Source organism: Myotis daubentonii, chromosome 2 (assembly GCF_963259705.1).
Source record: "Myotis daubentonii chromosome 2, mMyoDau2.1, whole genome shotgun sequence".
Lineage (NCBI taxonomy): Eukaryota > Metazoa > Chordata > Mammalia > Chiroptera > Vespertilionidae > Myotis > Myotis daubentonii.
The window spans coordinates 79,625,072-79,639,498 of record NC_081841.1 but is presented as its reverse complement, the minus strand read 5'-3'; the positions used below and the strand labels follow the sequence as shown (position 1 = coordinate 79,639,498).

The window sequence follows — 14,427 nt, the reverse complement described above, 5'->3', positions numbered from 1 at the left end:
TATTGAAGAAACAAGGTTTAAACTGCTCATTTGCATGTGCTCTGCTTCTTACTCAGAGCTAAGTTAAAGTATGGCTTCTTACCCATAACCCATGATGGGGGAAAGTGGAGGGAACATTCATTTTTTAAGTATATGTAATTCAGATGCCACGACATGCCTGTGAATTGGCCTCCATCCAGTGCTTAAGGTGAGTGTCAGTCACTGTGCTGTGCTCATTGCACTGATTCAAATGTCTCTCAAGAACATTACAGCAAACTTGAAAAATTGAAATCCCTAATTTCTAATTCATTATTCATGTTGTTACTCTCTTTAGCTAGAGGTTTCCAGATGTTTATAAATTTAGTGTCTTTTATCAGCACATTTCATTCTCCATAAGTATGTTCATATAGAACATCTAATTAAGTTCACACAAGCATTACATGGTGTAGGTTGATGTGTGATAAATGTGGCTTAGCTACACTGCAGGCTTTGATCAAAATCATGGGGCTGGAGGTGGGAGCTGGCACTTTCTGTGACAGAATTTCTCGCACTCAAAATCCCAAAGGAGAATTATAAATTGAAGTCGCTCATTCAACAAACATTGATTGATCCTTTACCAAGTGCAGCTGGTAGCTGTTCTTGTTCTAACTCAAGGGGGATTTTGTGTTGCACAACTATTAACTTTATCCCAAATAATAAAAATTAGTTGTTACATTGCAAACTCCGGAAACTCAATTTCAAATCTTTATCTCCATCACTGTCTACCTGAATTTTTAAGATAAATTACTTAATGCCCCCGTTCATTTGCCTCTTCTGGGGACATAATAGCATCTATCTCACCGGATGGTAGAAACAAGAGGGTTCATGCATGCAAAGTACTTAGAACAGTGCCTGGCACATACGAGACACTAACATATTAATTATTACTGTAATCTGTTATGTATTTTTTTCTATCCAACAGCTCTGGTTGGGAATGCCTGCCTGGTATGTGGCAGCCTGCCGAGCCAATGTGAAGAGCGGTGCCATCATGTCTGCTTTGTCAGACACTGAGATCCAGAGAGAAATTGGAATCAGCAACCCCCTGCATCGCTTAAAGCTCCGACTAGCAATTCAGGAGATGGTTTCCCTAACAAGTCCTTCAGCTCCTCCCACATCCCGAACTGTGAGTCAATTTGTGTTCCTTCCCTCCCACAGGGCTGGATGAATAACAGCATCTCTGAGTCCACAGAGCAGAGTGGTGGCAGCACACATTTCCATGTCAGCGTGAATTATTCTGAAGAGATTTAGCTTGCTCTTTCTTCATTAACCTTCCTGCTCCTTCCAATAGCTTTTCAGCTGCAGAGCTGTGATTGCTATCAGATTTGAAGGCTGCAACCAAGATAGACTTTTGAACTAGTCTCTAGACTAATGTGTGTGTTTTTTCTTTTTCCTCCCAAGCAACTAGACCCCAAGCAAACTCATTTTCAGGATGTCCCCTTTTTTAAATGTAATTCAACATCTCAGGTGATTATTTGTTGGCATTAGTGCTTTCTGAAGATGCAATGCTTAATGCACGGCTTCTGATGCAATTTTAATATTTATGAAAGTACAAAACTATTTGATGTTTTATAAATACCAAGTGGGATACCTCCCTTCAAACTCTGTTAGCTTCTCATTTATAAATTCCTATTCTTCTCATAATTTTACCATATCCTAAAATTAGGAAAGAAAAAAATGTCTAAAAATATGCACACCAGCTGACAAATTTAAAACTTAGAAAAACTCCCAAATGATATTCATTCTGCCTTTGTCTAGTCCTGAATTATATCTTTTGCTGATAAAGGATGTGGTTTCTGATGTTAACTGGACTTCTCTGGCCCCATTTCTTATACAGAATAATATATTATGAGAGAAGGAAGTAAATTTCAGTGGTGGATAAAAGATAGTAAAGGGATATTATGTTAATGCAGTTTTTATATTTGGTCTTAAATGGTTTTAGAGAATTAGCTTCATTTTTACTGTATCTGCCTTTATATTCCTTCCCAGTGTACTAGATTCTAATGCCAGAAATACATAAAATTGAAAAACCTTTCTTTCTTTCTTCCTTCCTGTCTTTCATAATTCCATTTTAACTTCCTCTTAAATTACATATGGAAAATATATAATTTTTAAAACTTATGTATAACATATTCTCAACTATTTATAAATGCTGTATACTATAGCCAAAGTACTACTCCAGTTACAAAATAATTCAAAACAAAAACTGAACACACCATTAAAGTTATTGTAAACCAAATTATAAACAAATCTAAGAGTTTCCTCAACAATTTCTGAGAAAGAAGCATCACAACTGGTTTACATCAACCCTCTGCTCCCAAGAGCAACTGCATACAAAATTACTAATTTCTAGCCTTGCAAAATGAAGAGCATTTGGAGTTCCAGCTTCAAGATGGAAAATAGAATATACTTTATTGTTCCTGTTTAGCATCCTGATTTATTTCTTAAAGGAAAATAGAATAATTAAGCACTATGCAAACTAATGGAATGTAAAAACTATTAAAGGGGGTGGGTGCTCAGTTGTTCAAAGAACAATGAAGTGTGAAAAGAGCATATGAGACTTCATAATCCAGCCCCAGTTCACCCAAAAGCTTTGTTACCTCAGGTCAGGTCCCAACGACACAGAACTTCTTTCAGTTTCCTAAGATATTATGTTTTTGGTTGATTATCAGCTGTTGTAATTGATCTTTCTTCTGCTGGAACGTCTTCCCACTCCAGGATTACCATCCTTCTCCAACTCAGCCCTTATCTAACGATTCCTGAATGTCCTTTCCTACAAAGCTTCCACTAGCTTCCACGCCTGGCTCTGGTTCCCTTCCTGAGTTTCCATCTGGGTACTTAGAAAAACCATCTTATAATTTTCTCCATTGATTCATCCCACACTAGGCCAAGCAATAATATTATCAGATTATCCATAGTCCTCAAGCCTTAACTCAGTGCCTGCTGGCAAATTGTGGATAATCAATAAATATCCTTCTTAAAAATGATCCTTCACAAGTCAACCTACCCACCATTACAGAGGAACTGGAATGTGTATGGCCCTGACTTCAGAGAGGGCAACTATGGTGAGGAAAGTAAGATGTGCTTATGAGTAGGTGTGGTAGGAGATGATATATTTTAATTTCTAAATGTGAGATTGAAGCAAAATGTTATGGGATTCCATGAAAGGAGAAAGCACTTCTGCTTGAATAGTCTTCGAAGAAGAATTAGCATTTGAAAGACTAGTCATATAGTGTTAATTAATTTTTAAATATTTTTGTCACTCTTAACTTTTGGACAAAGACCTTTCCAGTCTGTTTTCTTTACATTTTTGACAAAGATGAGTTATTTTGTATTTTTTGTTTAAAACAGTAATATAGCATAAACATTTTCCTCAATTTAATAAATATGCAATTCTAATATGAATTTTAATTGCTACACACCTCCTTCATGGAAATACCATAATTCATTTAACCAAATCCCTAATAGTGGATATTCTGCTTATTTAAAAATGTTCATTGTGTTTAAAATACCATAGTGGATATCTATGTAGTTATGTTGTTGCATAATCTGTGGTTATTGACAAAGCAATATTTGAGTATAGGGCATTTATATTCTTATTATTTTTAACCCTTAGTTGCCAGATTGTATTGTATAGGCCTTTCCTTTCCCTTTTGTTAACATTGATTATCACATTACTTAAATTTATATTTTTTAAATTACTCCTGAAGTTAAAATTTTTATATTCTTATTGATTTAGTATTTAATGAATTTCCTATTTATAATTGTTTCCATTTTTCTGTAGGATTGTAGAAATTTTCATCTTTTTACTAATGTCTAAAAGCTCTTTATTCACAGAAGATATATGCCCTTTTCCAAATATTGGTTGAAGTTACATGAGATAAAGTTAAGTTCTATTTGTTTTAAAAATGATCTACTGAGTGCTCTTTTTTCTTCTATCCCATCTACATGGAAGTTGTTACTCATTTATAGTATATCTCAAATATGATTTGCTTTTCAAGAAGAAAAAAAGAAACTAAAACTCAGCTTCTAGTAATGAATCCGCTGCATCAAGTAAACATGAAAACATACAAAAGTGGTTGTTATTTTTTAAGAAATATTTTAATGTTGTCCAGAAAACTGCAATTAGCCCAGATCATTCAACTTCTTTTGTGGGTTTAGGTTTGGGTTTGGATTCCTCAGCAGGTGTATCTTGTCTGTTCACTAAAGTTCTCAAGAGAAAGTGACAAGATACTTAGGCTCTTTTTTCCAACTGAACAGAACTTCTGCCTGATTCTGCCTCCTTTTTGCAAAGATAAAATGGACTAACCCATCAAAAGGAAAATCTAAAGTTTCCATTGATTATTTCCTTTGTCCAGTCCTAATCTTCCAGTTTTCTTTCTTCCTAACCTGGTGCTACTGCAGAAGGCCTTTTACCTAATAGAATAGGGATGCAGATGTCAGTTCATTGACATCACCATAATTAATTTCAATGAATATTTGGGTTAAAAAGTGTGTCACAAAGAATAAGTTACATTCTTTAAATATTTTTCTTAAGTAAAAATATGTAAATGTTCACAACTTTCAAATTGAGATGAGATACCTAATACTTTCTTTGAGTATGATTCCATTGCCTGGAGTTCCACAATATCCCTTTCATAACCTCATCCATAAAGCATCATCAATTTCAAAAGTTTGAATTTCTTTTTAAAGTAATAACTTCATGATACTCAAAAAACTATTCGAGTGCAAAATCCTCCTGGATATTTACAATTTCTTCCCCGACTTTGACCAAGTTGTATCTCATTGATAATGTGTTTTAAGATTTGCCTTTATCTAGGCTTTTCAAATAATTCAACTTATTTGAGCCAAGTTTCTTTATTTTTGGCTTTATGTTATATTTAAGTCACCTAATTTTTAAAAAGGGCAATGGAAAGAAATAGGATTGTGAGCAAATACAAATGATCTTTGGTAAAAATATAATCCAGCAAGTTTGCTCAGATATGTAAGACACAAGATAGGTATCAGTCAGCCCAAACTACAGGGGAAAGACAGGCCATTTATTAAACTAAACATGTGTCTGGGTGCAGATTGTTTAACAAAATTTCTAATGACATTGTACTAATAGCCGACAGTAAGTGTCAACCCCTGTTCTAAGTGTCTTAAATGTAATAACACCTCGCGACAACACCAGGAAGATAGGTCCTTCTATTACATCTGTTTTGCAGATGGGGTAAGTGACTGTCCAAGGTGACACTCCTATGTGGTTTTCCCCCAGAATCTATGATCCTAACAAGTGCATCTCCTGCTTCCTGTACTCTCCTAGTTTTCCTTCTCCTTTACAGCATCCATCCAATCTGCTTCGGTTCCCCCTTTCATTATTATTAACCTCATAAAACTTAATCTTTAATGTGAGTAAGATGAGGTATAATTATTATAATGGAAAATATGTACTTTCTTATAATGAGAGACATAAATTCAGAAAAGGGAAAAATGTGGATCTAGGCCATTTTGAATGCGAAAGTAAATTTCAAGTCAATGTATTTTGGAATCTACACTAATAAAAGAGAAAGATGCAAATTAACCATCACTCTGTCACTCCGCTACACCCACAAGCCACGTCCACCAGCCAATCAGAGCTACTATGCAAATTAACCCAACTAAGATGGTGGTGGCCACGGAGCTGGAGTGAGCAGGAGGCTTGGGTTGTCCCCAGCAATGGAGGAAGCCAAGCATCCCGCCTGCCCTGGCTGGCCCTGGGCTCCACTCAAGGCTACAAAGTTTCAATTATTGAAGATAAATAAATCCCAGATACCTGCTCCCAAGCCACCCTAGAAAAACAAATAGAAAAAAAGGAGAGGCTGGGAGTTTGGGTCACCAGGGGGCATGGCCAGCCTAAAAATGGCCATCAGCCCCTCACCAAGGCTGGCGAGGCACCCCAGTGGGACGCCCTACCCTGAAGGGGCTGTGGGCTGCAGGAAAATAGCCCTCAGCCCCTCACCCATGCTGGCCACACCTCCATGGGGTGAGGATCCCCGCTGGGGGGCTTGGCCAGCCTGAAAACAGCCATCAGCCCTTCACCCAGGCTGGCGAGGCACCCCAGTGGGGACCCCCAACCTGTAGGGGATGTGGCCAGCCAGAAAACAGCCCTCAGCCCCTCACCCAGGCTGGCCAGGCACACCAGCGGGACCCCCACCCTGATCCAGGACACCCTTCGGACAAACCAGCCAGCCCCCAACCTTACACCAGGCCTCTATCCTATATAATAAAAAGGTAATATGCAAATTGACCCTAACAGCAGAATGACTGGGAATGACTGGTCACTATGACACACACTGACCACCAAGGGGCAGATGCTCAATGCAGGAGCTGCCCCCTGGTGGTCAGTGCGCTCCCACAGGGGTAGCTCTGCTCAGCCACAAGCCAGGCTGCCAGCTGCCAGCACAGTGGTGGTGGTGGGAGCCTCTCCCGCCTCCTCAGCAGTGCTAAGGATGTCCGACTGCAGCTTAGGCCTGCTCCCCGCTGGCAAGTGGACATCCCCCAAGGGCTCCCGGGCTGCCAGAAGGATGTCTGACTGCCAGCTTAGGTCTGATCCCCTGGGGAGCAGGCCTAAGCAAGCAGGTGGACATCCCCTGAGAGGTCCCAGAAGGCGAGAGGGTACAGGCTGGGCTGAGGGGACCCCCCCACCAGTGCACAAATTTTTGTGCACTGGGCCTCTAGTCCTATATAATAAAAGGTTAACATGCAAATTGTCCCCACGGGTGGGAGTTTGACCAACCAGAAGTTAGATGTGCACTGACCACCAGGGGGCAGCACTGAACATGGCAGGAATCAGTGATGCAGTGCTGGCAGTGGGCGGCAGTGGAGGCATTGCCAGCCCTGATGGGTCCAGATGAGAGTGGGACTGCAGCAGGATGGTGGAGCAGGTGAGTGGGTGGTGCTAGGCCAGGGGGGTGTGAGCAGGGCCCTGATCCCCCCACAGATGGCGACAGGCAGCAGGGGGCAGGGCCGGCGAGCGGGTATGAGCAGGGGCCTTGATCGCCCTGCCAGTCGCCCCACAGATTGGCGCTAATCACCAGCCAGGCCTAGAGACCCTACCCGTGCATGAATTTCATGCAGCAGAACTCTAGTACAATCATAAATTAAAACATACTTCAAAATGACATTAGTAGTAACAGAAGTTACTTCCAACTAGGTAAGGTTAAGGATTATTCTGAAGTTCTGGCTGCTTTACTTATTTTATTTTTCTGACATCAAGAGAATACATTTTTTCCCCTAATTAATTTTTATGATTTATTTCTTAAGCTCACTTTGACATTCATTTTTATGTCATAATTTCCTCCTGAAAGATTTAATTAGGTGAATCCTTTAATCCTTCACATATCTTAGGAATTTTTCTTCCAGCTCTTCATTTGATAATACTGTTTAAATATTCAACTCCATCTGGACTTAGGTGAGGCAGGGGTCATCTCAAACACAAAATTTAAGGAGGCACTCACTATCAGCACCCAACCCTGCACTTGTAAACCCCTGAAAATGAGGCTTCCTTAAATCTAGTTGGTATCTCACCTGCCTCATCATAGTCCCAGCATGTATCAGAATATATTACATTATAATGTAAACTTTTCAGTATGTGGTTTTAGCCACTTAACAGAAGTAGAGTCGAACATTTAGAGAGGTTTAGGAAATGTCCTATGGTAGTTTCTGAGAAGTGGAACTGGTAGAATGCAGGCCTCCTGATTATAATTTGTTAAATTACCAGATAATTTCACAAGTTGTAATTGAAATTGAACCAATCACTTGTTAGACTCAGATGGTATTAGCCACACAGAAAAATAAATGACTACTGGTTTGTATTCTCCAGCTCCCAGGGCAGGGAGTGGATGATTTTAGTGACTCTCAGAGAACCACAACCAACGATGTGAGGCTTGTCCTTTCTGCTTTTCCAGCCTCGTTTTTGTACTCTGTCCTCGGACCAAGGCACCAGTGTCCTCATTGCCCAGGGTTGCTCAAAGCCTCTTACTCTCGCTACTCACTAAGATAAGCTCTCTGCTGAAACTCTCATGCTCTACATCACCCCTTTATTAATTACCTACATGTAAGTTCCATCCCTTAAATTGGTGGCAAAAAGAAATAAATCTGAATATCTTGCTACATCTGGACTTGCTTATAAAATAAACTTGTTAAAACCTTGACTAATGGCTAATTGATTGAGCTGTGTAGAAGCTATTTTATGAGTAACTTCACAAGATTCTAGAGTGGGCAGTGTTCCTCACTAGTAGAACTAAAGATCAAAGGTGAATGAGTAACATATAATTTCAGAAGGTTTGCCAACCATACTATAGAAAATTGCACTGGATATATTCATTTTGCATATACAGGTACAGATTCAAACCATAGCTTACAACACTTTGCCCATCCAAGAATTTGGTAACAGGTTGGCAAATATAAACTTTAAGATGACCTATTAGATTATCCATGTATGCATTTTAGGATGAGATAATACTGGTTAAGTTTCTTCCACGCGGAGGGAGTTCATTACTTGAATTCACAGTCAAGGTAGAGACTACAGAAATCATTGTAAATTCAGATGGGCTTAAATTAATTTCCTATCAGGTGATCATCACCGGAGCTCAGATTGAAGACAGCACAGGCACTTGGGCAAAGCTCTGTGACCACTGGTTACAAAGGGCATGTGGGAAGTTCTTTTGAGCATAATACTCATCACGGGGTCCATAATGTTTATAACTAAGATCATTACCAGAAATTGAGGGGCAAAAGGGAGAGGATTTTAATGACAGGGGTGGCTCTTGTATTCTAAGCATATTTTACAGGTGTGTACAGTTATATCCCACAGAAAGAATCTGATATACTCCAATTTCCAAATGGTAGAGAAATGAGAATTCTGTACATATATATGGTGACTATTCAGGGTTGCTTTTTTTTATGCCCATATGATTTACTTATAATTATGAGTATTTACTGCTCAGCTCTCCTTTGTTACTCAATTATGTGTAATTTTCTTATATATGAAATTTCTCTTATATCGAATTATATTCATCATTTTAGTTTATATGTAGTTATTTTTAATATTGTTTTAAATTGTATTATTTATAGTAGAAGGAAATTCAAACATGGTACTTATGTGAATCCTTGCAAAAGCTAGACTAGAGAGAATTATGTGGGTGACTTATGTTAGGATATCAAATTTGCTGTTTCCAATGCTTTAAAACCAAACACGTTCTAAGCAAGTAACAAGCAATGGGTAAGATGTAAATTCACATCAGTGCACGTCAAACTAGAGGATTGATGTATTTGGATGATCTTACAATGTTTGTAGATGTTTCCCAGTGAAATATTGGAATTTGGTGAGAAGTGGTTCCCATTGGCCATTAACATCAACAATATGCCTGATCCTTTGTGTTACTAAGTGGACTTCGGTTTAGAAATTGTACATTATTCAGTGTATAAAACAATATCATGGGTTGTCTTATTTGGAAAGTAAATTATGTGTCATAGTGGAACAGTGCCTGCTGGAGGGAAAATTTTCTTTTACATCATGTTCTCTATAGTGATAGAGGAGACTGCTGAAAAATTAGGAAATAGATTTTGTAATTTCTAACAGTATGTAGTAAAGCTGGAAAATACCTTTTATTAAATAAAAATAGCATTTCACTTCCTTTTCTTCTATAAGAATAGAGGGAAACAACACATTTACTGAACTGTAATAGGAAGAACACATCTGGAAAAAGTTGACATTGATTTCCAGACAGGTTATAACAGTGCTTTTAGCTTTGTATTGACAACCAATTTTCTTTTTCTAAGGACATTGAAGAATCAAAACTCTGTGAATGGAGTATTGGAGATAACAGAACAAAACATATATGCCTTTGTTTTCTGAAGAAAATAAAAAAAAAATACACTCTTCTACAGTTCAAATTCAATCCATTCTCTGTGGATACAATAGCCACATATCTTTGAAAGGGAAATTTTGATTCAGCCATTTTCCTAATTAATAAACACAGAAGTATTATTTTAAATCGGTCTTACAGGAGCTTCACAGAATGCCTCTTTCTTTTGATCCTTTTAAGTAGAAGAAAAGGGGCGCCATGAGCAAGTCAGCAATGCTCTCTCTGGTGCACAGAGGTGGTGTTGCTTGGTGTTAACTCACCGTGGCTCTGCCTTCTTCTTTACACGCTTCCCTCCCTGGATCCCACTGCTTCCCTCCGGGCCTCCTTGCAGCCCTCAGGCAACGTGTGGGTGACCCATGAAGAAATGGAAACTCTTGCAGCTCCAGCGAAAACGGTTAGTCCACATGGCTCTGTTGAAAGTTACTTTGCTGCTATTTGGATAATAAAGCTGTTTTGTTCACGATAGGTTGTAGTAAGGGTATGTTTCCATAGTGTGATGTAATGATAACTGACATTTCTGCTATGGTTTTAGTTTTCTGCACTTGGGCATTTTTCAGTGAAGCAGTGCTAGATTGTGATAATGTGGTTAATGTCATAAGCATCTGTAATATGCAAACACTACTCAGTAACAACTTATATATCCATTTTGCAACATTGCTAACAAATATCACTTAGTATTGGGCACATTCGCATTTAATACATATTACCAAACACAAAAAAAATTGTAATAAAAAATTTAGATGGAATACTCATTTTTAATGCAATAATTTCATTTCTTGCATTTTAGCATTTCAGAGAGAGCACTTTACCCTATCTCCTGCTCCAAAAAATGTTCTGTTATTTGTTATTCAAAGAACAGGCTTAAAGAACTCTTGGTGACACTGATTGTAATTGTCTACTTTTAAAAATATATTACATATGGCCATTTTTTAAATTTAAAGTAGCAAAGTTGAGCACGACATGCATTTTATTCTTACCAACTTTTTAAAAATTTAAATCTTCTTTCAGCTTTATCCCTATTTGAAAAGTGTATTATCCTGTTTATTGTGGATAAAAATGCCAATGCCCAGTACTAATTCCATTTCTGGTTTAGTTTGTTGTGTTAGTTTTGTCTTTTTTGGTTTTGCTTGTTTGGGCTGTTGCGGAAATCTATTTGATTACCACAAAACTCTCTTAGAGGAATGCAGTTATTTTTCCACTTTATTAATTTACTTTATGTAAGATTTCTCCATCATATGCGTATATGTGTGAGTGTATGCTTGTATGAGAGTGTGTGTGTGTGTGTGTGTGTGCGTGTGTGTAAAACAATGAACTGCATAGGGGTATAACAGGCTATAGATATATAATGTACATTTTATAATATATGTGTATATGTCCACATTTGTGTATTATGTTTTTATGTATATGATCAGAAATTTTTATTATAATTCATTACATTTGGAAAAGTACACACTTTTAAGAATTAAAAAGGGTTTAGAATTACCAGATCAAATATATCATGAAAATTCCATGTGTCATATGTGTGTGTTTGGTTAGAATTAATTAGAAACTATTAATTAGTCATTGCCTTTGAACTGCTAAATTGATTACTGTGATCTGAATAAGAATCTGTCTTTAGCTTCCTATGTCATAATTAGCACTTTCAATAACAATTTTGCTTTTTAGAAATTTCACCATAATAATTTGAAATTAATTTACACTTATCTGCTTTATTAATCACTCTGCTGCTAACACAGAAAGAATCTGAGGAAGGAAGCTGGGCCCAGGTAGGAAATTCAAATGCTTTCAAACAGTATCACTAGTGCCCTATGAGGATATAAAGTATGAAGCTGTTATATATCACAATGTTGTAAATCTTCCCTTTGCCTAAAATTAGGCTAACATGCACATTTAAATTTATTATGCTTAATTATATTTATCCTTTTAGCTCACCATATTTTGCAAAGAGGATAATTATCATTTTACACCTGGCCTCTTTTTAAAGGGAACTCTCATTTATTCGTCAAAAGAATCAACTGTAACTTAAATTTCTCTGAAATCACCCCTGAATATATTTAATCAGGAAGCATTCAAGTTGGATATAAGGGTAGGGGAAATTAAACATTTATTTGGAGTCACATTTGCTTTCAAGTATAGTGGGAAGTGTATGAAGATTAGGGTGGGAGGGATGCTGTCAGCATTGAAACTGCAAGTCACAAGTTTCTCCCATTTATTAGGATGGCAATGGAAGACACACATATTCACTTTGAGCAAACATGTTCACTAGGAAGCTGTGCATTTCCTAGCATTTCCACATGCTGTATAACTGAAAGAATTACAGTCATGTACCAACATTGTGGTCAGTGAAAGGCTGCTTTTACAGCATGGCCTGGGTGTGCAGTAGACTGTACCATCCAGGTTAGTGTAAGTACACACTGTGATGTTCCCAAAATGATGAAATCACCTAAGGACATATTTCACAGAACATACCGCCACTATCAAGCGGTGTACTGTGTGTTACTGCAATTCAAACCTTTGACAATAAGGACAATTTCAGTAGTTATTTTAAGAACTACTTCAGTAGTTATTATATTTAAACATTTAGTAAATTAGCATTGCATTAGGTTTTGATTTGGTAAAAATGTCATCATTTTTAAGAACACACCAAAAAGGAAGCACCTAGATTTTTGTTAGAAATATGCAATTCCAGTTTGTCATTTGATAAGGACAAACACTATAAAATTAATAGAGAGTAATAATCCTTACTGAAAATTGTTTTAGAGGTGATGTTTGATTCTATTTTTCATTTTGGCTGTTACAAACAGCATTTGGTAAGATCAGTTAATCTTGTTATATTAAAGAATTGGATTACCGTTTTTAGTTTTTGATCATGCCCTACTTCTTTAAATATAGAGTCTATATAGATTAATTTCTCAAAAAGACTGATTCTTTCCAATAATCTTTATGAAATATGGCTCATGCTTCACTATGTAATGACAATTGTCCACCTAAAACTTCAGCCTTCTGTCTCTCTAGCCTTGTTGCTCCTTTCTTATTCATTTACTATTTTCTCTTTTACATCAAGATGATTTGCCATTATATCATAGCAATGTCACATCATCAAAGAGAAGCAAATGGTGGAGTATTAGCTAACAGTTAAATAAAATATTAAATAAACCTGTTTATATAAAGAATCCTTAAGCTCAGCATCTGTATTATATCATTAATTCTAATTTTCATTAAAAATGCACATTTGTATAAAATGTAATTCCTTTTGAGAATACAAAATGAAAAACATCATTTTCTATAGGCAAGTACCTTGATACATGTACAAAGAGTTCCACTTTGTACCAAAGTAAATCACATCTCAGAGGTTAAATATTATTTCTGCCATGTTTCCATATATCATAGTAATTAAATATCAGTTATAATGGTAGACAATATCCCCCAATTACCATCTCACTTTATTGGCTAAGAAACTTGACTGCTATAAAACAATTCTAGTGTCCGGTTTTCCTACAGACCCTGGCATATGGAGATATGAACCACGAGTGGATTGGAAATGAATGGCTTCCCAGCCTGGGGTTACCGCAATACAGAAGTTACTTTATGGAGTGCTTGGTAGATGCAAGAATGTTAGATCATCTAACAAAAAAGGATCTCCGTGTCCATTTAAAAATGGTGGATAGTTTCCATCGGTAGGTTTCTTCCAGAGTCATTAAAGTACAACAATAAATGATGTACATATTTAAGCAGCGCATGACTGCTTAAATCAAAAAGAGATGTAACTAAATAAAAAAGAGATGTTTAGGGAATAGAGATTATTTGCTATTCTGTGAACATCTAGTTGACAAAATATTTTCATGCAGCAAATTACAGGGCCTTTCTAATGTCCCACTGTGTGCACGTTATGTGCCCAAAGCTTATAAAATTATACATTAGTAAAGTTTTCATACAGCATAGTTTTTTTTTCTTTATCTTTGGAAGTCCCATGTTTGTGATTTTTATCTATTTATGTTTTTCTATTATAAAATTCTTTTTTATATTGCTTAAAGTATTACAAAGGGTATTACATATGCGTCTTCCCCCCCCCCCCCCGGCCCTTGACAGTCCCCTAGCCTCCCCTATCCCCCAGTGTCTTATGTCCATTGGTTATGCTTATATGCATGCATACAAGTCTTTTGGTTGATCTCTTACCCACCTCCCTCCTGCCCCCCAACCCTCGCCAGCCTTCCCGCTGCAGTTTGACAATCTGAAGAATAAAATTAATTTAGTTTTAACTATAAATATATGTGGTTATAAATTACATAACTTAGGGATATACTAGAAAAAAATTGAGAAGAAATTCTGATGTAAAAAACACTTTGTGTTTTTGCTTTTGTATAAATCTTTTAGTGCTTTTACTTACTTGTACATTAATTTTAAGGGGAAAAAAATCCTGAATGGATTGTGAGACAGCTATAAGGACACAGATGAATAAAATGCAATTTCTTTTTCAAGCTGTTTGCCATCGAGGCAGTAAAAATAAGCTCGCTATAATACC

The 14,427-nt window shown here is 37.0% G+C and overlaps 1 protein-coding gene across 7 annotated transcripts in view; it reads left to right on the top strand.

Annotated features, from left to right (window-relative positions):
* PPFIA2 (PTPRF interacting protein alpha 2) overlaps positions 1 to 14,427 on the top strand; it is a 462,495-nt gene that overhangs the window by 427,203 nt on the left and 20,865 nt on the right. For 4 of the 7 annotated variants that reach the window (XM_059683713.1, XM_059683712.1, XM_059683710.1 and 1 more), the window contains 4 exons: positions 941 to 1,141; positions 10,237 to 10,299; positions 11,642 to 11,671; positions 13,389 to 13,582. In XM_059683713.1, the coding sequence (XP_059539696.1) occupies positions 941 to 1,141; positions 10,237 to 10,299; positions 11,642 to 11,671; positions 13,389 to 13,582 (488 nt within the window). The remainder of the gene's footprint in view (positions 1 to 940; positions 1,142 to 10,236; positions 10,300 to 11,641; positions 11,672 to 13,388; positions 13,583 to 14,427) is intronic. The other 3 variants (XM_059683716.1, XM_059683711.1, XM_059683715.1) reach the window with 1 other exon arrangement.